A 25,337-nucleotide genomic window follows, 5' to 3' on the forward strand; every position below is an offset into this window, starting at 1 on the left:
GCCACTTTGACAGTATTCCGTAATTAGCTGTGGTGCTATATCTGACCAGTTAAGTTTTTCACAGGTTGTGAATTACACTATTACCACATACCTTTCCCAAGAGCACACTTTACTGTATGTTTTATTAAGTACAATACTATGATTTTTAAATAGTATTTCAAAAGAGAACCTTGCTTGTGTGTTTCTAGAGAAAGTTTGTTAATGATCAACCATACCTCTGTTTTCATAGCAAGCAATGTATATAAATTTGTTATTATACTTACTAATTTACATGTATGTCTCCCTTACTAGATTCAGAACTTCTGGATGTTTGGGAATTTTTCTTTTCTTTATCTAGACTCATGCCTAGCATGTAGTAAATACACATTTCATGTTGAGTGAATGATGAATTCATGATGTGGGCCTTTCTATTTGTAAGTGGCTATGTTTGTTTGGAAGTTTTTAATTATATTGAGGACTATAAGGAAAGTTGAGCACCTAAGAATTGATGCTTTCTAACTGTGGTGTTGGAGAAGACTCTTGAGAGTCCCTTCGGCTGCAAGGAGATCCAACCAGTCTATCCTAAAGGAAATCAGTCCTGAATATTCATTGGAAAGACTGACGCTGAAGCTCCAATACTTTGGCCATCTGATGTAAAGAACTGACTCATTGGAAAAGACCCTGATGCTGGGAAGGATTGAAGGTGGGATGAGAAGGGATGACAGAGGATGAGATGGTTGGATGGCATCACGGACTTGATGGACATGAGTTTGAGCAAGCTCCGGGAATTGGTGATGGACAGGGAAGCCTGGCATGCTGCAGTCCATGGGGTCTCAAAGAGTTGGACACAACTGAGCGACTGAACTGAATTATATTGAGGAGAGTCCTAACTTCCTTTAACTTCTAACCAGTACACTTTCATACATTTTGTGACACCACACAGAATCATTATAAACTCTTTTCCATATAGCTGTTGTTCAGATATTTTGAGAGCACTGTTAGGTCTCTCCTGTTTTCCTCCAAGCCAGACATCCACATTTGTTTCAGTTGTTTATGTGACTTTGTGTTCCTCTGCCCTCCAGGTTATATTCTCTGGCACATTCCAGTTTATCTGTATTCTTAAAATATTCTCCTTAGAACTGAACTTTAAACTTCAGGTATGACAGAACATTAACCTGTGTCCTTGATTTAATTTAACTCTATGTTCTTTATGAGACTTTTAAGATGTTTCTTGTGTCAAAGTATCTAGAGTAATGTGATGAGTAGGTGAGATCTTTTCAGCTGACTTGAAATTTAAGGATAATCTCTCTGAACCAAAGTGCATGTGTGTTTCCCATGCACTGTGAATCTCCTTGTCAGAGCAATTACCTGATGAAGAGCTTGGGTAGATTCTGCTCCAACAAACCATCTGTTTTCCATTAAGTTCAGTTGCCATGGCCATCTTTAGCCAACTTTCTAAAAGCTGTGACTGTAAACTTCGATTTTAGGCACAAGATAGTCAATACATGTTTGCTAGGCTTAGGACTTGATACAAGGATTTCAAACATGAAGAACACAGGGTTCCAGTGTTAGAATATTCCTGGCCTTTGTATGTGAGAGACTACAATGGACTAGGCCCCCAAAGGACTGTCCTAGTGAGCCTCTTCAAATTTTATCATTTATAAAAAGGATCACGGGGGTGGGGGATGGGGGCCGGCGCTCTGGAGCCTGTTACTTGAGATTAAATCTCAGATTCACTACTTAATTGCTATGTGACCTTCGGCTAGTTACTTAGCCTCACTGTGTCTCAGGATGTTTCATATTGTGGTTATAAAGATTAGATTAGTTAATAGATATAAAGGGCTTAGAAGAGTAGTAGGATGATGCTAAACAATATAAGTATTTGCTTCTGCTGCTGTTACAAGGAACAGAATATGTTTACCCTTCGGGGTGGACAGCTTAGTGGAATGTTTTAGATTTTTTGAAGGTCCTATGGAGGAAGAACTTATTTTTGATTGCAGAAAGCATACGACTTGCAGGAGGAAAATGAAATCTTTTTTATAACAGAGCTCTTCAGAAATGTAAGCCCTTTCTTGCTCCCCGGCCATCTTGGCAGATGCTCTTGGTTGGGGTCATCCTGTACCTAAGACCAGAAGATGGTGGCCGCAAAGAAAATGACAGAGTCACTGGAGTCAATCAACTCTGGGCTTCAGCTGGTTAAGAAAAGTGGAAAGTATGTGCTAGGCTACAAGCAGACTCTGAAAATGATCAGACAAGGCAAAGCGAAACTGGTCATCCTCACCAGCAATTGCCCAGCCTTGAGGAAATCTGAAATAAGAGTATTATGCTGATTGGCCAAAACTGGTGTCCATCACTACAGTGGCAATAATACTGAATTGGGCACAGCATGTGGAAAATACTGCAAGGTATGCACACTGGCTATCATTGATCTAGGTGATTCTGATATCATCAGAAGCATGCCAGCACAGACTTGTGAAAAGTAAATTGTATACAAATTTTCTTTAATAAAACTGGCCAGGCACAAAGACAGAAATATAGATCAATGGAACAAAATATAAAGCCCAGAGATAAATCCACGCACCTATGGACACCTTATCTTTGACAAAGGAGGCAGGAATATACAACGGAGAAAAGACGATCTCTTTAACAAGTGGTGCTGGGAAAACTGGTCAACCACTTGTAAAAGAAAGAAACTAGAACACTTTCTAACACGTGCACAAAAATAAACTCAAAATGGACTACAAATCTAAAAGTAAGACCAGAAACTATAAAACTCCCAGAGGAAAACATAGGCAGAACACTCTCACATAAATCACAGCAGGATCCTCCATGATCCATCCACCTCCCAGAATAATGGAAATAAAAATAAACAAATGGGACCTAATTAAACTTAAAAGCTTTTGTACAACAAAGGAAACTATAATCAAGGTAAACAAAATAACCTTCAGAATGGGAGAAAATAATAGCAAACGAAGCAACTGACAAATAATCTCAAAAATATACAAGCAGCTCAGTACCAGAAAAATAAATGACCCAATCAAAAAATGGGCCAAAGAACTAAACAGACATTTCTCCAAAGAAGACATACAGATGGTTAACAAACACATGAAAAGATGTTCAACATCACTCATTATCAGAGAAATGCAAATCAAAACCACAATGAGGTACCATCTCATGCCAGTCAGAATGGCTGCTATCAAAAAGTCTACAAACAATAAATGCTGGAGAGGGTGCAGAGAAAAGGGAATCCTCTTACATTGTTGGTGGGAATGCAAACTAGTACAGCCACTGTGGAGAACTGTGGAGATTCCTTAAAAAAACTGGAAATAGAACTGCCATATGACCCAGCAATTCCACTCCTGGGCATACACACTGAGGAAACCAGAATTGAAAGAGACACGTGGACCCCAGTGTTCATTGCAGCACTGTTTACAATAGCTAGGACATGGAAGCAACCATGTCCTAGCAGACGAATGGATAAGAAGTGGGGGACACGTACAATATTGTAAAATAACTAGTCTCCAATTAAAATAATTAAAAACTGGCCAGAGCTTATTTAAATTAAAAAAAGAAATGTAATAGGAAGTTTCATTAGATAGTGGATTTGGGGTCACTAGAAGTGATCCTAAAAGACTGGTTGGCCATTTGAATTAATTAGTTGGATGAGGAGTTATGCTTCATTCTATATTTTTAAGAAAGCCATTTTTAAAGTCCAGTATTCTGTGAGTTTTTCTTCTTGGTTATTGATACATTTCACCCCCTATGAGTAATCTGTGCTGTGCTTTGTTGCTCAGTCGTGTCTGACTCTGTGACCCCATGGATTGTGACCCACCACACTCCTCTGTCCATGGCGGTTCTCCAGGCCAGAATACTGGAGTGGGTTGCCGTGCCCTCCTCCAGGGGATCTTCCCAACCCAGGTCTCCCACACTGCGGGCAGATTCTTTACTGTCTGAGCTACCAGGGAAGTCCAAGAATACTGGAGGGTAGCCTGTCCCTTCTCCAGGGGATTTTCCTGACCCAGGAATTGAACTGAGGTCTGCATTGCAGGCAGATTCTTTACCAGCTGAGCTACCAGGAAAGCCCTTGAGGAATCTAGAAATACAGAATTATCTTCAAGGGAAGAAGTCCTTTTTTGTGTGAAACACATAATATCTTTTGAGGTAGAATATTCGGTAGGTGATGTCTCATCTGTTAGTAGGTCTTAGATTCCTTTTTTCCTTCCAAAAATATGGTTAAGGAGGAATTTCCTGTTAAAATCCTTGTTCCTTTTTCCTGGTTTGTCTGTCTTCTGTCTTCCTGCAGTCCTTCCTATCCATTCACTAAAGTTTAGACTATAAATGATGGAGCACAGCTGATTTACTCTATCCTTTGTAAGAGAAGTTCAGCATACAAACAGTATGATTGACGAATATTGCAAGATGAATTTAGGCCATTCACTTAGCTTTACTGGAATTTAAGTGACTAAACCTGTCATCTGTAGAATTTTCTTTAATTATTAAGTCCACTATGTTTCTAGGCCCCACTGTATCTCTGACTTTGGATTCCTTTTCAGGCTGCTGCCTCAAGTCAACCTTCTCATTTGATCCCACGTCTGTCTTTTATTTCTGTCTGAATTTATGCTGACATCATGGCTACTTCTCTTGCTATCTCAGCTGGTTTCTTCCAAGGCACTCTTGTTTCTTTGCTTTCTTTTTTCCCTAGTTTATAATACAACTGTTCCTTTCTCTGCTTTCCAGGCTGCTGTCATACTCAGGGATTTTTCCTGCCTTTGTAGCCTCCTTTCTCCTGGTAGCCTCTGGCCTTGTGCCTGATGATTCATATCTGTTCTTAGACTCCTCTCCAGGGTGTGTTCTTGGACTCCCTCTACCTTACTGAATTCACGTGTCTCCTTAGTTTTCCAAAAGCAAATCCCACTGAAAGTCCTTTCTCCCTGCAGTCTTGGTATCCTCTCTCATTATAGTAATTCCAGACCAGTGATTCATAATGAACATTTTCACTTTAAAGCATTCTCTCTTTCCTCCATTAACTTAAATCATGTTATTCTTAAGTACATGGTTTCAATTGACCCCCATGGTTTCAATGGGGCCTCAATTACTTTTTTAAACTTTTTATTATGGAAAATTCCAGACATAGACAAAGTAGAGTATATTGAATCCTCATGTACCCAACACCAATTATCAACAGCAAACCAGTCTTTTTCTCATCATTCTTTTTATTTCTTTCACAAATTAAATTTTGACTGAAAATTCTCGTCTGATTAACAATCACATACATTCCTCTCTATTCACTAAAATTATGTAAAGTCAGGTACAATTTTTTTTAAGTCTTCTTAGTAGCTAGCTTAAATAAATTTGTCACCTTTGGATTGAATATGGTTTATTTTGTTTTTGCCAGAGTGGAGGAATAAGTGAGTGTTTAGGGGTAAGGAATGTCCCTCACAGCCTCTGTCAGGTAGCAATCCAGGGTTCTAGCTTTAATACTGTGACATCCATCAAATCACCTTAATTCCCTGTCTATGAAAATAATGACACTGGATTATATGGCGTAAGTGTCTTAGCTCTAAGTATTCAGTGGTTGAAAGTTTAATATAGATTTGAGTTGAATTTTTTTCTTCTATAGTTTATCAGTTTAGCAAAATTCAGCATATTGATTTAGCATCAAGTGAGGAAATATAAATAATTGTCAGAAACATATGAAGTTCTAACTTACCCATTATGGGAAAATTTCCTTTTCCAGAATGAGAGAGTGAGCATGGACTAATACATTAATATCTGCTTTTCCCTAGAGAGCCTCCTTTTCACTTGACCAGAAGAGGCTGGGGTGAGTTTCCTGTCAGAGTGCAAGTTCACTTTAAGGACAGCCAGAACAAGCGGATAGATATCATACATAATCTGAAGGTATTGTAACAAAACAAAACATTGCTCCCCAGAAATGAAGTGTCTCTTTTCACCTGCACCTGAAGTGGTAGGTTAGACCTTCTGAGAGAAGTTAACCACTTCAGATAGTGGAAGGAGGATAGATTTGTTTGAGTGTGTTCTGCTTACTGCTGCAGCATTTGTCCTCTAAATGTTGAGGAAAGGGTCACTTTGCAACAAACTCTACTTTAAAAAGATGAGCTGGTTGAATAATCAGAAGACTTGATCTCTGATCAGAGCTCACTATTACTGTGATACCTGGGGCTAATAAGTAAATGAAATCTTTTCCTTTTTAATCTATATTTTACTTTTTTACATCTTAATTTTCTGTAGAAAGAGGCATAAATAATAATCCTTGTCTATTTATCTCCTAAGAATAAAGATAGAAGTGAGGATATTTTAGAAAATACAAAGTCCTGTGCAAGGTTGTACTACTTTTGGCATCCTTGACTGATACATCCGCATGGTTATCATGTAACCATCATAAACTTATTTTACAGAGTGTTTTCTGTACATGGGGAAACTACCATTATAGTAAGTGAAAAGCATAAATATAAAACTATATATAAGATGAGGTCAACCAAGATTTTCAATAGATAGAAAAAACACAAATAAACTAAAAAGGTGGAGTAATTGAAGTAATGACATTGTGGACAATTTCTCCTGCCCCTTTTTTCTGTGTGTGTATGTTTCTTTTCCAATTTATATAATAAGCATTTAGCGTTCATAGTTGGAAGATAGAGCGTTTTTGTAAATTACCCTTATGCCCCCTCTGTAGTAGTCTCATGTACATTTTCTGTCTGTAAGATATAATCCTAATGTTGAACTTCCAAAGTACCCTTACTTTGTGGCTTACCACATTATTCCCATTAACAGCTTCCAGATGAATCTGAGTACATTTTCAAAATTCCCTCTTTGCTCCCTTTGTTCTACAAATGTACCCTTTTCAACCTTAAAACCACCTGAAATTTGTCCTCCATTGTTGGTAAACAGCACTGCTAAACTTCATGTTTAAGTTATTTTCTAGAGATTACTGTAAAACAAGATTTTCTTAAAGCCTCAGTGAAGAACTGAAACCAAATAAAGAATATTTAGCCACTTTGTTCAGTAGGGCAGGATATGTTCCCACTTAGAGGAAGGTCTAAAATAGTCTTGCTTTCCCCTTAACTTATTTTAAGCACTGCACATGCCATCTTATATTGCACTGGGCTCAGCCCTGATCCCTAAAATAAAGGGAATTGTTTGCATAGTTTTTATACACATTGTGTTGTCCTTATCACTTAGAGTTTCGGTGAATGAGACAGTTTTAAAACAGCAGTATTTAAAATGTTACCAGATTTTTCTCAGTTTTACTATTTATCATACATTGATCGGCCTTGAGAACTTAAGCACCTCTGTTGTGACCATTGATCTTTATTTATACTAGAGTATCATATTTCCTGCTGTTTCTTTGTTAACTCTCAGAACCATCTTTGATTCATCCCTCTGTGTTCTAAATATTTATTCACTTGCCGACCATGACTCTTTCTTCATAATTTTTCTTATAGACTATCCTTCACCCTTCCCACTCTTCTTGGCTATTAGTCTACTCTGTCTCCTGATTAGTCCTTTTAATTCCAGTCTATCTCTGTTCCCCTCAGTCCATTCTGTACACCACTGTCATATGATTATTCTTCAAACATGAGAACCGTTATGTTATTCCTCTCTGAGAAGCTTTGATTGAATATCTGTTACTCAAGTTTAGAGTCCCCTGCCTGGTATTGGAGACTCTTCACATTTTGACTTGACATACTTCCCCTAAATTATGTCACACTCATCTCCTGTGTGAACATCCTGCTCCAGTCAGGTCAGTCTCTATTCATGTCCCAGAGATACTGGGGGCCTTTTTTGATGTTGTCTTTTATCCTCTTCCCTTCTAGTATGCTGGTGTGGATTCTTTCCATTCTTTAAGTTCCTGTGTAGCTTTTCTTGGTTATTAAAGTCCACAGTGATCTGTATTCTGAGATTCTGTAGTATATAACAATCTATATTTGATACTGTAATAATTATGTTGCATACTAAAGACTCTGTTAAGAGTTCTGTAGCATTTAAAGTTTCCAGGATGAATTCACATATCCTGCATCCTTGAATAGTCATCTGAACCTCTCCTAGTCATCACCACGGAGCACAGTAATTTCCCCAAACATTCTATTTATCCGTTTAGTAAATAAACTTTTAGAAGCTTCTTTCCTAAATTTACTTAAAACTGTGTGACCTCTGCCCCCCTCTTCTAATCTTGATCTCATTTATCATTGTTTGATTTCTGGAGTAGGACAGAACAGGATTTTGTTTTGTTTATTAAGAATTCTAAAAATGTTTATTGATAACTTTCATATCTCCTTAAATCATTCTTTCTCCAGCCTAAACCTGTTCTTGTAACATTGCTTATATGCTATGCTTTCCAGTTCTCTTGCCATTTTGATAGTAGTTCTGTTTTGTCAATGTCTCTCGCAAAACAAGGTCCCACAAATTAAATATAGGCCAGTGCAGTTTACAGAGAGACTGTTATTTCTGTGCTCTGGAGAACATGAAAATGGATATAGCTTTAAAATTGCCCGTATCTTTAATAACAGTCACCCTATTGGTGAAGGTTTAAGCATTAAAACTCCAGATCTCTTCCATGGGGCTACTGTAAATCCACCCTGTATTGCCTTTTAAATTATGAATACTAGATCTCATGACTGAGTTGTTGTCTCTGTGTTGACTGTTTAGGAGCTCAGCCAAACTTGAAATCTACCTCTTGCAAGCCTTTGTTGTTTAGTTGCTAAATCGTGTCCAACTCTTTTGTGACCGCATGGACTGTAGCCCTCCAGGCTTCTGTTTCCATGGTGTATCCCAGGCAAGGATACTGGAGTTGGTTGCCATTTCCTTCTCCAGGGAATCTTCCTGACCCAGGGATCAAACTCAAGTTTCCTGCATTGCCAGGCAGATTCTTTACCATTGAGCCATCAGGGACGTTATTGCAAACTTTTAAAATTTTACATTTACTAACCTATCCCTGGCTTCGTATTTTTCCCCTTCCCTCCTCTTCCCCTCTTCTCCTCTCCCCTCCCCTCCCCACTTCATCATTTTTACCTATTGATCTTACTGTGTACGATTTATATTGGCAAGCTGCCACAAATCCTTTTTTAACTTTTAATTTAATTTAAAATATAAAATGCAAGAATATGAACATATCTTCTTTGTATGTAATTGTAACTTTTTTGTTTATATAATTAACATTCCCTCAATGTATACTTCTTTCTCTCCTCTAAAATAAATCATCCATGATGCAAATATACTGGTAGTTATTAGTATTGCCTAAATTTTCCTTCATTTTTTTCAGAAGTGCTTAGTAAATATATGAGTATTTAATTGTGCCATCATACTCCATGTATATTTTTATAGCCTATCTTTATAATAACTGCTTATATGTCTTGAGGTTGTTTTATTTATTTTATTCAATTTTTCTCTTAGAAAATTGAGGGCTTTTATTGATATGATAAATCAATAATTTACATTATGAAAAAGTAGATATTATGAAAGGAATACTTGCAGTGAAAGTGTTTTAGATAAGATTGTATCCTAAGGTTTATAAGTAAGCATAGTAAAACTTAATACTCTTCTTTCAATAGCTGGACAGAACTTACACTGGCTTACAGACTCTTGGAGCAGAGACGGTAGGTTATTTTCCTGCAGTATTATTTGGGAACAAGTAGAATGAAAATTGATCTTCATTTTTAATTAGGAAAAACATGAATGCTAAATGTAAAAAAAGTTTCTCCCCCCATTTTAATTTATTTTTTTAAAATTGTGGTAAATTTACACATAAAATTTACCAACTTAATCATTTTTAAGTGTTAAGTGGTATTAAATATATTTATATTTCATGCAGCTTTCACTACCACCCATCTCCAGAGAACTCTTTTCATCTTGGAAAACTGAAACTACTCATTGATAATAACTCATCCTCTGCCCACAACTCCTGGCAACCACTCTTCTACTTTCTCTGTCTATGAATTTGACTGCTCTACCATATAAGTAGAATCATAGTGTTCTTTTGTGTGTGTGTGACTGCCATATTTCACTTAGCACAATATTCTCAAGGCTCATACATATTGTAGCACATCAGAATTTCCTTGTTTTTAAGGCTGCAGTCTCTCAGTCACGTCCAACTCTTTGTGACTCCGTGGACTGTAGCCTGCCAGGCTCTTCTGTCCATGGGATTTTCTAGGCAAGAATACTGGAGTGGGTTGCCATTTTCTTCTCCAGGAGATCTCCTCGACCCAGGGATCGAACTCAGGTCTCCCTCATTGCAGGCAGACTCTATCGTCTGAGCCACCAGGGAATCCCTTTTTTTAAGGCTGAGTAACATTCTGTTGTCAGTATATGTCACATTTTGTTCATCCATTTATCTACCAATGAAAGCACTTGAGTAGCTTCCATTTTTTGGCTGTTGTAAATAATGCTGCTGAGAATGTGGATCTATCTGAGTCCCTGTGTTTGGTACTTTTGGGTGTATAACCAGAGGTGGAATTGCTGGATCATACAGTTAATTCTGTTTTTGATTTTTTGAAAAACTGCCACACTGTTTATCATAGCAGCAGCACCATTTCACCTTCCCACCAGCAGTGCATAAGCATTTCAGTTTCTCCACATCTTTGTCTGCACTCGTTGTTTTCTTTTTTTTGTATTATCCAGTAGATGTGAGGTGGTATTTCATTGTGGTTTGGGTATACATTTCTATAATGATTATTTATGTTGAGCGTCACTCAGTGGTTTTTTTGGCCATTCATATATCTTCTTTGGAGAAATGTTAATTCAGATCCTCTGTCCATTTTTTAATTGGGTGTTTGGTTTCTTATAGCTGATTTTTAGGAGGTCTCTCTCTATATTCTCAATATTAGTCTCTCAGCAGATATTTTTTCCCATTCTGTGACTTTCCTTTTCACTCTTTATTGTGTTCCTTTGATGCGCAAAAGTTTAAAATTTTGATGTAGCCTATTTGTTTTTTTTAATCTACATTTTGTATCATACCCAAGAAATCATTGCCCAATTCAGTGTTACAATACTTTGCCTCTGTATTTTCTTCTGTGAGTTTTATTGTTTTAAGTGTTATGTTTAAGTCTTTGATCTACTTCGAGTTAATTTTTCCATATAGTATAAAGTAAACATCTATCTTCATTCTAATGCATGTGGATCTCCAGTTTTCTCAGCATTGTTTGTTGAAAAGACTGTCCTCTTCCCAATCAGTGGTCTTGACACTCTTCAGAAAATAATTCGGCCATATATGTGAGAGAGATTCTTTTTAGTGTGTGAGAGTATATTCTAGCCTAATGATCTATGTGCCTGTCTTTATGCCAGTACCACACACTTTTAATTACTATGATTTTGTAATAATATCTTTTGAAATCAGGAGGTATGAGACCTTCAATTTTGTTTTCTTACCCCATCTCCACACCCTGCCCCCTACCCCCCACTTTTTAGTGTTCATGATATATCAGCAGTAGCCATTATGATGAGAAATAGCTAAGTTAAACCTTATTCTCTTTATGGAAATGTGCTGCATTAGGTCAGAACATATTTATTGATCATGTACCATGTGCTAGGCACTGGTTCAAGTACTGAGGACACAAAAATCAACAAATTGAGCAGCTACAATTTTCAAGGGGTTTTATTCTTGGTTGTGCTGAGAGTGGGGAGAAAGTATATAGTAAACATAAATGCAGATAAGATAATTTCACTTAGAAATGAGTGCTATAAAGAAGAGAATAGCTGGGAGACAAGGGAATTGCTTTTGCTAGGTTAGTTAGGGAAGGCCCCTCTGAGAAGGTGACTTTTGATTGAGACCTACTGGTGAGAAAGAGGCAGTCATATGAAGATTGGGGGGGGGTGTTTAAGGTACAGAAACATTAACTGGAAAGTCCCCAGTTTTATGATTGGTTTCACTGAGTTATTTATTAAGCTAGATTAGATTATATCCTAGGGTAAATCCTTAAGTTATTGAGATTGAATTATAACTAGGAATCATTTGCCACATTTCTTAGAGCACCATGTTCTGAGATGGGTTTGGTGCTTTCTGTGACATTGACGATGGATTCATGAGCCCAGTTGTTGCACGGTTATGTAGGTAGTGGATGTTGAGCTCCATCGGCATTCTCTGGGAGAAGACTCCGTTTATCCTCAGTCCTCTGAGTCAGACATCTCAGATGCCCCACCATCTTTGCCTTTGACCATTCCAGCCCCCATGAAAGCGTCCTCACCGATAAAGCAGTCACATGAGCCAGTACCTGATGCCTCTGTGGAGAAAGGTAATATATATTTTTCCATGTATGGAAATGCATTTTACCTTGTATGGAGCGTTCCTTTCCCTCACTTGATAGTGAACTGCTGTCTTCAGTGAGTTAAGAGTATATGGAAAAGAAATTTTCCATAAGTAGGCATGCTGCTCTCTACAGAGAGGTAGTATGAAAATAGCCAAGTCCTTACTCTTCTCAGAAAATTTTTTTCATAAAGTTTTGTCAACATTTCATAAAACCTAGAACTCACTGAGAAAAACATATTTATTCTTTGAATATAATGGTTTTCTCTGATAGATACAGAAAGAATTTCTTGTTTGGACTCTTAATTGTGTGAACAAGAAGCTTGAATATTAAGTATCTAATCTTACTTAAAATACAATATAAGATTTGTTATCATGCATTTTGACCATGGCATCATTTCATTTAATAGGCATATAAGTATATAATGAAGTATTTAGGTGTTTGCTTATGTAACACATACAGATACAATATAAAATTGATTCTGAATCGTATTGATTTAATTGGTAAGCCTACATTTTAATTTGTGTTAATATTTTAGTTCTTTTATAAAAATCTCAACTTTATTCTTCTTAAAATTTAGTTGCATCGTTTTTATGGGTGTTTAATAAAACAGGGTATTCATTAGATTAAACGTGCTTTCTTTTGAGTTTTTTCTCTTTGAACAGTTTTTCAATTCATATATAAAAAGTAGGAGAACATAATGAACTTGTGTAAATTTTATTATATATTGTTAATATGTTTTCTGATTTTTTGAAACAAGCATTTTAATGAAATATGATTATAGGTGTAATATTTACATTTCACCCCAAAATATATAAAGCGGTGTTAAATACCTGTCTATTCTGTTTATTTTACTACTGGTAAATGGCTTAAATAGTTGTTGAAATGATAAGAAATTTCAGAGTGATTGATGACTTATTTGCCTCTTTCATTTCAAGAAGGATTCCCAGCCAACACTGAAGCTGAGAGACACACTACATTTTATTCTTTGCCATCTTCATTGGAACGAACACCCACCAAAATGACAACATCCCAGAAGGTTACGTTTTGTTCTCATGGCAATTCAGCTTTTCAGCCAATAGCATCAAGCTGCAAAATTTTGCCACAAGGTCAGATTCCTAACCCTGAGTCACCTGGAAAATCCTTCCAGCCTATCACCATGAGCTGCAAGATTGTCTCAGGTATACATGGTGTATGTGAAGTTGGTGTGTATAAAAATTGTTAGAATGGCAAAGCAAAGTGGTTTTAGTTGTTGGTTTTTTTTTTTTATTTCTTCTAAGCAGGGTTTTTGTTTAGTTAGCAAGCAAGCTAGGGACTTCCCTGGCAGTCCAGTGGTTAAAGCTGCACTTCGCTGCAGGGGACACAGGTTTGATCCCTGGTAGAGAACTAAGATCCTGCATGCCACGTGGCAAAACAACCAGCCAGACAACAACAGAAAACCCAGAAGGTTAATCACTATTGATTTGCAAAGCTGAAGTGTCCCAAAATAGAAACAAGAGTCATCTATACAGAAACAATTGAATGAGGAAAGAAAGAAAATTCAAAGCAGTCAAATTTTCATCTAGAATCAGCACAGGTAAATTGTTTGCTAGGATGTCTGATGGAAAGCTAAGGTAGGACAAGGATTATATTTGGAAACCAGAGTGACTAATAACAGAGAAAACTTAGTGGCCTTTGGTTTGTAGTTGAGCTTCAGGGGTTGATTTGAAGTTGAGATATCTTTTACACTCACTAGCCACGTTAGAAATTTACTCATTCCTATGATCAGTAGGTAGTTCTGAGGCTTCATTTTCACTGAGGTTGAATTGTCCACTTCATCACAAGTTTTACATTTATGTTAGGTAAACTTCTAGTAGAAATATGCTTTATAGTTTTGGCTGTGCCCCCTTAGAGAAGACATGAAAGTCAATAGAAATATAGGGAGGACTCTATATAATACTTAAATGGGGGGGGGGTCTTCAGTGTTAAAAATAGCTAAGCAGAAATATGATCGAAGTCCTTGAAACTGATGATAGGTAAAGAATGTATAATTTTACACCCCACACCACCCTCAGTTAGAAGCATTTTGGAACTTGCTGCTTCAGAGGTGGAGTTGGCTGAACATGTAAATTGTTTTGAAGTTTAGAGAAACTCATGGATGACCGATGTGATCACTGCCAGTTGAGGGTGTTTAATGGTGTATTGGTCGGTAACCTTTGAGAGTGTTCTATGGAAACATGGATCTCTGGATTATGTCTGTGACATGGTATTGAGAGATACTTTTGGGTGGGTGAGTTTCATATTTTCTATCAGAAATTCATTGCAAATCAAGATTTGGTTCCTAAGTCGAGATGTTCACTTAGTAATTTCTTCCCTCACTTTAGTGTCTTCAAGTGTAACCAGTATTATAACAACCTGCCCAAGTTGTTGTTACCTAGGGATTCAGCAATTCCACACTTATCTAAAGCACCCGGTTTTCAACTTCAATGTGCTACTGGGGGGTCTTGTTAAAATACTGATTTATATTCAGTAGATCTAGGGTAGGACCTTAGACTCTTTCTAACCGGCTCCTTGCTTCTGTTACTGCTGCTGCTGCTGCTGCTGCTACTGCTGGTCCATGGATAAGGATGTAGAGGGTGAAATACTCTAGTCCCTGGCCTCAGCTGCTGCTACTGCTCTCAGTACCTGAAACTGAACATTTCATTCTCTTCTCCCAGTTTGTCACCTTGGTCCTGGTGGCTCTGCCCCTCTTCCATTTTCTTTAGCATCCTCTTAGATAGACTGAATATATCTCTTTTGTTTAGTTTATTTTGTTTTTCTTTTTCATTAATAAAGGTTCCCCCATATCAACCCCAAGTCCTTCGCCATTGCCTCGAACCCCAACTTCCACTCCAGTCCATGTGAAGCAAGGCACTACCAGTTCTGTTATTAATAATCCTTATGTTATCGTGGACAAGCCAGGGCAGGTTATTGGAGCCTCCACTCCTACTGCAGGTGTGTGTTTGAACCGAACAATATTCATGCAATCCCCAAGGTGACTTAGTAGCCAGATAATGGGAGAATGAGATCTTCAACCATGAACAGGAGGAGGGAATACATCAGAGTAACTCCAGTGCTCTTTCTCCGAGAGACGATTTACTTTTTGTTAAAGTTATATTTGTAGAAATTAAGTTTTTTTTTTCCTAAAGACTCAAACTGAGTCATAATTAATTTTCTAAAAAGAGAAAAATGTAGATTATATTCTCATTTAGACTGTATTTTTTTTTGGACAGTGTGGTTATTAAATTTTCTAAATTAGGCTTCAGAACAGGAATAGCTTTCTGAGCCATATATGTTTTTCCTCAGTGATAAAGGTAATCTTTACTTTTCTGCAAATTAGATAAAACTTGCATGTGGGAGGGAAACTGAACTCTAGTTTTGTTTTTTTTTTTTTTAACTGTAATGGGAAGAATAAGAAGTCTTTGGATTCACTGTGTTTATCATTGTAACCTCAAATAGAGGGCTTTTTAGATTTCTTTGAGATACTTAAAACATTTTACTTATTTTCTTCAATCAACTGTTTAAACACGTGTTCCTCTGTGTAAACATTCCTGTAGCCTTCACTTCTAAGTAAAAGAAATGAAATAAGAGGAATGACTATAATGAGACTGATTTTTTTTTAACTTAATTGATTTTTAACACAGATTAATGTATTTGGGCCTTTGCAAGTATTTGGAAAAGTTATGTTCTTTAACAGTAATTATAATTATAGAACTCCTTTAAGAAAATGCTACTTTCAGAGATTCCCTTTTGAATACACTTAGGGATGCTAAGAAGGGTGTCCTTTGAGGATGTTTAGTTTTAGGAATAAGCCAGTCTCTGCAGGCAAGTTTGGTAAATGGAGGAGGTGACCAAATTAGTCCATTTTTAGTCTTGACTCCTGTTGACTGTTGATAATGTGACTTACTTTGATCAGACCCTAAAGACAGTTGTACTTAGAGAGTACAAACTGTTTAATGTTGTCAGTATTTTGCGATAGGTGTAACCTTCTAGCGAAACTACTTTGAAGGAACTCACATTCAGTTGAATGCACACATTTTGGCACATTGTGAAATAACCAGCACCATTATGTTACAGTATCTCTTTCTATAAAAGTACAGATACAGAATGTCTACTTAGTTTACTTATTCTACTATATTTCCTTATTAGCTTCCCTTTTTAGCATGAAGTGGTCAACTTAATGGGATGAGTCCTTAAGTGTTTTTTCTATAATAATCTGGTTGTAAGTTTTCAACCCTTCAAAATGAACACTAAATAGTGGGGAGAAGAGCAGGGTGGTGGAAAATGGCTTCAGAATTCCATTTTGTAAATTTTACTTTGTTTTTAAATCGACTTTTCTTGTCAGGAAGTCCTACCAGCAAGCTGTCTACTGCCTCTCAGGCCTCCCAAGGAACAGGTTCCCCAGTTCCTAAAATTCATGGAAGTAGTTTTGTAACATCTGCTGTCAAGGTAACACTCTTATTGCACTTTGCTAGTTTCTAAAATGGTACATTCAGGTTGAGCCAGAATTTGTCAGGTGATACTGCAGATTTCATGAAGTAGAATCTTCAAGCTGAAAAGTATCATAAAGATCAAGTACTCCAAACTCCCCTCCCTTACCTATGATTTTTTTTGTTGTTTGGACAGCTTTGTTACACTTTTTTTTTAATAGAGTAATAATTCTCTTTCTACAGTCTATTTCCCCCCTCCCCCACCTTCTTCAGGGTAAGAAGTCTTTTGAAATTTAGAACCCCAAACAAGATCTGATTTGTTCAGATCATAGCACTAGTTATCTGCTCACTATTTGGCAGAGATAATCAGCAATGTTGGATTAGTGATTCAGCCTGTCATTATCTTGGCTGCCTTATGGCTGGAACCTCTGAGGTAAAAACTCCTGTTTGAGAATTCCTGAAAATTCAAAGATCATCTCTTTCATGACTAGTGTTAACACAGCATTTCTTTGTTTAGGCACTTAATGGTGATGATACTGAATAGTTTTCTGATCCAAGGCGAGGTTTTTCTCTAAATTTAGTATAGTCTGTGATCACTGTATTATAAGAATGCCTGAATTGTAAAAACTCCCTTAATGGCTTTAATTTTCTACCAGTGTATTTTTTCGTATTTGTTTTTTTTTTTTTTTTTTTTTTTACTTTAGTATATGTTTGTTTATTTTTTTTTTAATTAATTAATTAATTTATTTTTACTTTACAGTTCTGTATTGGTTTTGGCATACATTGACATGAATCCACCACGGGTGTACATGCGTTCCCAAACATGAACCCCCCTCCCACCCTTTTTCATATTTGTTGATGGTATTTCATTACAGTTAAGCAGTGCCTTTAACTTTGTTGCTTGCCCCCAACATTTTGGAAAATTGCCTCTGAGAGTTGGCTTTTGTATTTGAGAACTAGAGACAAATGACAGTAATTTTGAATTTTGCCCCTTGTTGTCTTGCTAATTGTCCTTTTTGCTGTATTGTCTTTAAAATTCTTAGTGAAAAAATAGCCCTCTGCATCCTGAGTATTTATTCCAGAGTAAGGGTAACAGACCAAGTTACAAGCAGTGTTGAAAGGGTGTGTGTACTGAAACACTGTAACTACCTGTTACATTCATTTTTTATTCAGTGCCTAGACTCTAGGGATAGAAAAGGAAATAGATTATAGTACCTGTCCTTCAGTAGCATCTGGCAGGGGACTGGACATGAAACCAGTGAGTCAGCCAGACATTAGAGATTGTATGATAGGAGTCTTTGCAGCTTATAGTGGGCACATATGAGTGGGTTCTTGCCAAGTTATAGCCTTACTTTGAATTAGCCTCAAAAGCAATAATTAAAATGCAGGTGGACTTGGAAGACCCCAAAGAGTTTTGGGTTTTTGTTTTGCTTTTTGGTGTATGTTGCTGGAGAATGTCACAGGCTTGTACTAAATATAAGTGACTAGAGTGTCTGAAATCACTGACTTTATCCTAATTGTACAATACATATTTTTACAAACACAGCAGGAGGATTCTTTGTTTGCATCTATGCCGCCTCTTTGCCCAATTGGGAGTCACCCTAAAGTTCAAAGCCCCAAACCTATAACTGGAGGACTTGGAGCTTTCACAAAAGTAAGTATTGCTGAGGGGATTATCCCACAAATTGCTAAGTTCTTGTTACAGAATCTTTTTTGTGGCACATTGGAGTTGATTGATGCTACCACCCCACAACATGAAACTTTTTTTAGTGTGTTTCATCTGTAAGACTGGATCCTAGACGTGCTTCCATTTGTTTAGTGTTGTTGACAGGGCTTCCCCTGGAGTTCAGAAAGATGGGAACTTCAGCGAGCATCAACAGTGCCTTTCTCTCTAGTGCCATTTTGCCACCAGTGCCTAAAACAAATGACCAGATTGGTTTGCAGATACACTGGATCAAGTCCACACCCTACTTTTGGTCCCTTTAATAGCTATTACAGGGTTTATTAGGCTTCCCAGGTGGCTCAGTGGTAAAAGAATACCTGCCAGTGCAGGAGCCACAGGAGATGTGGGTTCAGTCTCTGGGTCAGGGAGATCCTCTGGAGAAGCAAATGACAACCCACTCCAGTATTCTTGCCTGAGAAATCCCATGGACAGAGAAGCCTGGTGGGCTACCATCCTTGGCGTTGCAAAGAGTTGGATACTACTGAGCATGCATGCATGCTGATTTAAAGCTATATTTAAGCAGTATTTTTACCCATCTAGCGGAGTCATTTTTTACAGACCAGGCTTCCTTAATTCCTGCAGACAGAATAAATTCAAATATTAGTAGCATTGTTCATGGACTGTTTATTCAGTATCATTATCATGTTTGTTGCAAGGTAATCATCAAACAAGAACCTGGTGAAGCCTCTCATGTACCCACAACAGGAGCTGCCAGCCAGTCACCACTCCCTCAGTATGTGACTGTGAAAGGGGGTCACATGATAGCTGTGTCCCCTCAAAAACAGGTTCTAACTGCTGGAGAAGGGACGGCCCAGTCACCAAAGATTCAGCCCTCCAAGGTTTGTGTTGGGTAAGGGTGGAGAAGTCAACCTGTCAGTGAACGTTGTGGACAGTCCAAGAGGTGAAGGGACACTGTGTTACTTCTCTGGCAGTAAAGGCAATTGACGTCTTGGACACAACTGTCTACTTAATTCAGGTCTAAAGTGGGTAATGGAAAGGATCGAGGTCTACTGTTTACTTGTTTACTTCTGATAGAAGAGTGCTATAGTTTGTACCTCTGATGTCCTGGCTGTGTGATCTGTTGAGTGATTCCTGGCTCCTTAGAGAGTTTATTTTCTTTGTTATCTGGAGGTTTGGGGAATTTACATATTGGGAGAATTGTAAAGCAGAGATACATGTTTCCCTGTATCCATGGTGCTTAGGACTGTCAGAGTTTATCCTGCTGTTATTCATATATTGTCTTAATCCTCAGACAACCTTGCATGGTGGTTATTTTGACCGCTGTTGTACAAATGAGGAAGTTGTGGCTCTGAGAGGTTAAGCAACTCCCTTAAGAGCATACAGCTATTATAATAAGTGACAGAGAATTTGAACCCAGGTCTAGTGACTCCAAAACTCCCCATTCTGGACCTGTTAGAATTTGGAGCCATTCAGCATGCTTTTAGAACATCCAGAGTTAAAATTATTTCACTTAATTTAGGGCAGATATATCCTAAAGCTGTTACAAGTATTATGTGAAGTGCTTGCTTTTCAACTTTAAAATAGAAAAAGGTTTTATATATTTTGGTTAGTCTAGATAGCTGCATGTAGATTGAGTTAAAAATTCATACTGTTATAATTGGTTCTGAAATCTGTAGGAGTTCATTAACTACTTTGCCAGACTTACCTGCTTATAAGACTCAACTGATGATTAAGAATGTATAGATACTGAGGCCCCCATCTCAGACTTACTGATCAGAACTTCTCTGGGGCCCTGGGAGTTTGGATTTTTAACAAGCTCTCCTGTTGACTCATATGATCAGGCAAATTTAGGAACTATAGAGCTACAGCATCAAATCTGATTTGGGGGTTTCCATAGGCAGAATCACTAAAACAGGCAACCCCCAGCTACTTCCTGATGCTTCTTCCATTGTTTTGGCCTCAGAGATAAGCATTTTGTCCAGATTCCTTTTGTGAATCAGTTACTGTCATCTGGTCTTCATATTCAGACATGTAGACATGTCCTATATGTTGTTTAAAATCTATTTTGGTTCACCTAGAAATACATGGTATTTCTGATTTGGGTTTTGAATCATTATAGCATTGCTCTTTGTCCTCAGAAACTCTGAGAAGTTTCCACTTTTTGCTACTTTTGCATTTTGCAAATCTGTTCACCCAGTAATATTGGCTTTCTTGTCACATTCCCACCTACCTAATGGCAAGGTAGGACCAAGAGAAAGTGGATGATGGGTTTGTGCTAGAATAAAACCATGCCTTGAATAAAATGTAAAAGCACCTGATAAGAAAAGCCACAGAAGTGTGAAAAAAATTGCAGAGAAGCAGCAGAACATGAGAAAAGACATCTATTCCAGAAATTTAGTACCTGCTTTAGACTCAAGATAAGGAGCTGTGTGCATATACAGGCTGTCCCTCTTATTGCTGAGGTGCAGTGAGAGAAAGCAAGCCAGAAAACAGAAGGGTGAACAGAATGGTACTCTTAACTTCCACACAGCTTTGGCAACAGCTTAGTTTTTTCATAGGATAGAGGTGCTGCTTTTGACATGAAAGAGACAGCTAAGGAATTGGTGGTTCACATGAGAAGGAAGCAGTGTGGTTTAGTTCAAACAGCATGAGCTTTGTAATTAGAGATTGTTACACACTTAGATCTCAGCCACTTATTACCTGTGTGAACTGGGCAGATTCATCTCTCTGAACCTTGTTTTTTCATCTAATAAAAGGGAACATTGCCCTTTCTTTGCCTTTCAGTGCTGTAGGAGAATTAGAGATCATTGTATATCGAGTACCTCACACAGAACAGGTGCTAAATCAGTGATGGCATATAATGTTATGTGAGATATCAGTGTTTGAGTACCATGGAATAGTTGCTATCACTGAGCGCTGAATCGTAAGCGGCTATATTTTTCAGTGTCTGGAGGGAAAGTCACATATATGAATCCTCAGCTTCAGGTTGCTAGTTTCTGACTTGGAGAGGTCTATACGGTGCACAGGGAGGGCAGGAATAAAAACACCGAATCAAAGCATGAATCAGAGTTAAGTGTTTATAATAGTACAGAACAAAAGTGAAACTGCTTTGTGAAACTGTTGATAGAAGGAAACATGGAAAGCAGAGACAAATGTTGTGGGAAGGGAAGAAGAGAACATTTGGTAAGTGATTTCAGGCCCTGTGCCCAAATGTTGTGGCTGTTGTTGTTCTTTTTTTAAGCTAGTTTGGGGTTACAGAGTCCTACGTAAGAGACTTAGCTGTGGTGTCATAGACGTAAACCCTGCATAGGGCTTTCCCCAGTAGAATGCCAGGCTTCCTCATTCTCCTCAGTGTATTAGAATAAAGGAAGGGAAGTTCATCTTGTGAGTGGTTTATTCTTAATGTACAGGCTTTGCTAATAACAACTGCCCTCCTGTGGCCAACATGGTGATGTTTTATTTGGCTTTTGGAGAGATTAGGTACATCATATTCTGGACATTTTGAAGCAGTTGAGTGTGAGGATAGAGGCTGGCACAAGGAGAGAAAAGCAAGCCAGATGCATGGGATTGGGGAGAAAAAATAAGTGCATGTATGTATTATTTTCCTTTTTTTTACATTGAAGTATAGTTTGTGTACAGTACTATATGTTACCTATGTACAGTGTAGTGATTCACAATTTTTAAATGTTAATACTCTATTTATACTTATAAAATATTGACTGTATTCCCTGTATTGTACAGTATACCCTTGTAGCTTATCTTATACCTAATAGTTTGTACGTCTTAATCCTCTATCCCTGTACTGGCCTGCCTTCCTTCCATTTCCCCACTGGTAACTACTAGTTCATTCTACTTCTGAGTCTACTTCTTTTTTGTTATATTCACTAGTTGTATTTTTTATATTCCACATGTAAGTGGTATCATATGCATATATTATTTTCCTTTTAGATCTTTGTTTTCTTTGTTAATTTAGGAACATGAAATATATGTAACTTAGCTCAGTCAATGGATTGTTAAGTGTGATATATTTTGGAAATGTAAAGACAGACGTCTTAGGAAAAAAGTTCAACTACTAGAACAGAAATTCCCAAACCAGAAGCTTAAATAAGCTTATTTCTCTCACACATAAAAGACCAGTAGGCAGTTCTGGTGTGCTGGTCCCACAGTCCTCAAGAATGTAGACTCCATCATGTCTCTCTGTCATTTTCAGCATTTCGTTTTCGTCCTGTGGCCCCTTCACCTCATGCCACCAAGTCACGTTTCTGGTCAGCAGGAAGAGGGAAGGGGAAGGGGTTTTAGGGAGAGCAGAACTGAAGAGTCGCACACACCACTTCTCTTCCTATCCCTTTAGCCAGAAAGGAGATGTCACACCTGGGTGTGAAGGAGCTGGAAAATAGGATTCTGTGTGGCCATGACCGTGCCTGGAAATTGGAGGTTCTACTACTGTGAGAGAGAAGCAGAGAATAGATATTGGGGTTCAGCTGGGATATATTCCTAAAAGGAGAACTGCTTTAATAGGGTGAATTTTCAGTTTTAGTAGCTATCCCAGTACCCTCTGGAGTGGCTGGACAAATTTATCTTTCTATCAGCAGTGAACAAAAGTTCCTGTCTCCCCATATCCTCTAGCCAGTTCTTGGTATCATCAGGCTTTAAAACTTTCCCCTCCAGTTTGATGGTTGAAAAGTACTTTCTTCTTTATCTTTTTTGTTTTTAGAAGGTAGATCTTTTGCTATTCTTATAACCTTATAGAAGTCTTTTTATCTAGTTTCTGGTGAGTTCTTTTTATAAAATAAATAATTGGGGAGTGGGAAACACTGCCCTAGTTTTCCATTAATTAAGTTGTTCCTTCTAATTGAAAATCCTACTATTATTGACCTTGCTTTAAAAGAGCTCCACAGTATTTTCTTACTTGAAAGTTTATAGTCTTTTCAAGACAATGTATTTCTAATTTTCATTGTTTGGTGCTGGAACCTTTTTAAAAAAAATTGAATTAAATGTTTTTCTAGCTTACACTTTTTCTTTTTTCGCTGAATGTCTACCTTTAAGGAAAGAAAAGATTAGAGGATATAGAAAAAGATGACTTTTCTTAAAAATCAGTGGGAAGAGGTGTCACATGTTATACCATATAATGAATGACACTAATTGCTAGATGTTCTAATGATGAAAAAATAATTGCTTCAGACAGAGAAAGCACAGAAGGAATTAATGAAGAGGTGATATTTAAAAGTATATAGTGGAATTTATAGTTTATATATGAGAATGTTTATTGCAGTTTTCATAATGTTAAGTTTAAGTTACCTAAATAGTGACACAGCAGTGAAATATTTACTTAGATTATGGTATATCTATTCTAATACATTATTTTTTGGTCACCTAAAAATGTTTTTGAAAAACAATAGCATTGGAAATCCCTGTAACATTATGTTAAATTTAAAAATTATAAAACTATATATATATATATCCTAATCTTTGTTTTCAAAATGTACATTAAAAAGAATCAGAAGTAAATAATTAGGAGATTATTTCAAGGTGAGTAGAGTTTTATTTTTTCCTTTTTATTTCTGTTTGTCCTAAGTATTTTTTTAACATATACTACTTTTTATAATTAAAGCAAGTTATAGATAGTAGCTGGGGTTAGGACAAAAGCTATAACACTTTATTGTAATAACATCCAGATTGCGAGAAATACTGCTGTTCACAGCGTAGATAGCATTCCTAGACAACTGAATTAAACAGTATATATGTTGTGTCTAGGAGTTTCCTTTGTTCTTTGCTGAAACAGAGTGACTGTACTGTTTTAAAACCTTGAAGGACTATGAGAAGAAGCACTGCTGGATTTTTCTGTTTTGAACAGGTTGTTGGGGTGCCAGTTGGGTCTACTCTGCCTTCAACAGTGAAGCAGGCGGTGGCAATCAGTGGTGGTCAGATCCTTGTAGCCAAGGCTAGCTCATCTGTCGCCAAAGCAGTTGGTCCAAAGCAAGTTGTGACCCAAGGAGTTGCCAAGGCAATTGTGAGTGGAGGTGGAGGAACCATTGTCGCTCAGCCGGTGCAGACCTTAACCAAGGCTCAGGTCACTGCTGCTGGCCCTCAGAAGAGTGGATCCCAGGGTTCAGGTACTGATACTAATTGAGGGCCCTTTCTGCAACAGCCCCTTCCAAAATCCTCTGTACTAGTGATTTTATTTGCTATTTGGTTCTCTCTAGGATAACTTAGTAGGTTGAAGTTATAAGGAGTTTTATAAAGACATGTTAATCTTTTTCATGTAACATTTTACATAGAGATCTATAATGCTTCTGCTTTAAGGTATGTGTGTGTGAGAGGGAGATAAAGAGCAGTTGAAATAGAGTATATTTCTTGATACTGCTTTCAAGTCTGAAGAAGAATACTCATTTGTCCTCATTTCCACTTTGGGTTCTATTTCAGATATAAGATATTGGTATGTTCATTTACCAGCAGCATTTGGAGATACTTGACTAAGGCATTCTCTACTAAATAAAAGTTGAAACACTCTGAATGTTTTAGTCCTTGATGTGTTATTTCTGTGAGGGCAGGAAGAAATATACTTAAGGCATTTGATATGTACTAATTTTTGATGAGGCTAAAGAGTGGTTGCTGTGAGTTGGGAGGATAGAAGGGTAGTGAATGTCCAAAATGAAGATTTCAGAGGTAACGGATGGTTAGTGATGACAGAGTTCATTTGTGGCATTAAAAATTAGTGTTTGACCTATGGCTGATTCATGTTGATGTTTGGTAGAAACCGGCACAATACTATGAAGCAATTATCCTTCAATTAAAAATAAATAAAAAGAAAAATGAATGTTCGTGATGGACCACAGAAGTGATCTTTGGAGTTTGGAAGATATAGCACCCGAGAAGGCAGAGAATTAAATAAGTCTTCTACAGTGCTGTCACTGAGAATGATTATCTTTAGCATAGAGCACAGTACTTTTGAGTCAGGAATCTGCCTTC

The 25,337-nt window shown here is 37.4% G+C and overlaps 1 protein-coding gene and 1 pseudogene across 5 annotated transcripts in view; both read left to right on the forward strand.

The window, feature by feature from the left end:
• The window catches only part of YEATS2 (YEATS domain containing 2), a 106,352-nt gene that overhangs the window by 45,710 nt on the left and 35,305 nt on the right, over window positions 1–25,337 (forward strand). For 2 of the 5 annotated variants that reach the window (XR_005723125.1, XM_040251806.1), the window contains exons 8-16: window positions 5,766–5,877; window positions 9,549–9,593; window positions 12,044–12,224; window positions 13,175–13,417; window positions 15,051–15,209; window positions 16,600–16,703; window positions 18,231–18,338; window positions 19,064–19,246; window positions 24,223–24,481. Coding sequence is in view for 4 of the 5 variants with exons in the window: in XM_040251806.1 (XP_040107740.1) it covers window positions 5,766–5,877; window positions 9,549–9,593; window positions 12,044–12,224; window positions 13,175–13,417; window positions 15,051–15,209; window positions 16,600–16,703; window positions 18,231–18,338; window positions 19,064–19,246; window positions 24,223–24,481 (1,394 nt within the window). In the remaining variant the exon portion in view is untranslated. The remainder of the gene's footprint in view (window positions 1–5,765; window positions 5,878–9,548; window positions 9,594–12,043; window positions 12,225–13,174; window positions 13,418–15,050; window positions 15,210–16,599; window positions 16,704–18,230; window positions 18,339–19,063; window positions 19,247–24,222; window positions 24,482–25,337) is intronic. The other 3 variants (XM_040251814.1, XM_040251828.1, XM_040251821.1) reach the window with 3 other exon arrangements.
• Window positions 786–2,537, forward strand: LOC120871869 (annotated as a pseudogene).

Source organism: Oryx dammah, unplaced genomic scaffold (genome assembly GCF_014754425.2).
Source record: "Oryx dammah isolate SB20612 unplaced genomic scaffold, SCBI_Odam_1.1 HiC_scaffold_2, whole genome shotgun sequence".
Taxonomy (NCBI): Eukaryota; Metazoa; Chordata; class Mammalia; order Artiodactyla; family Bovidae; genus Oryx; species Oryx dammah.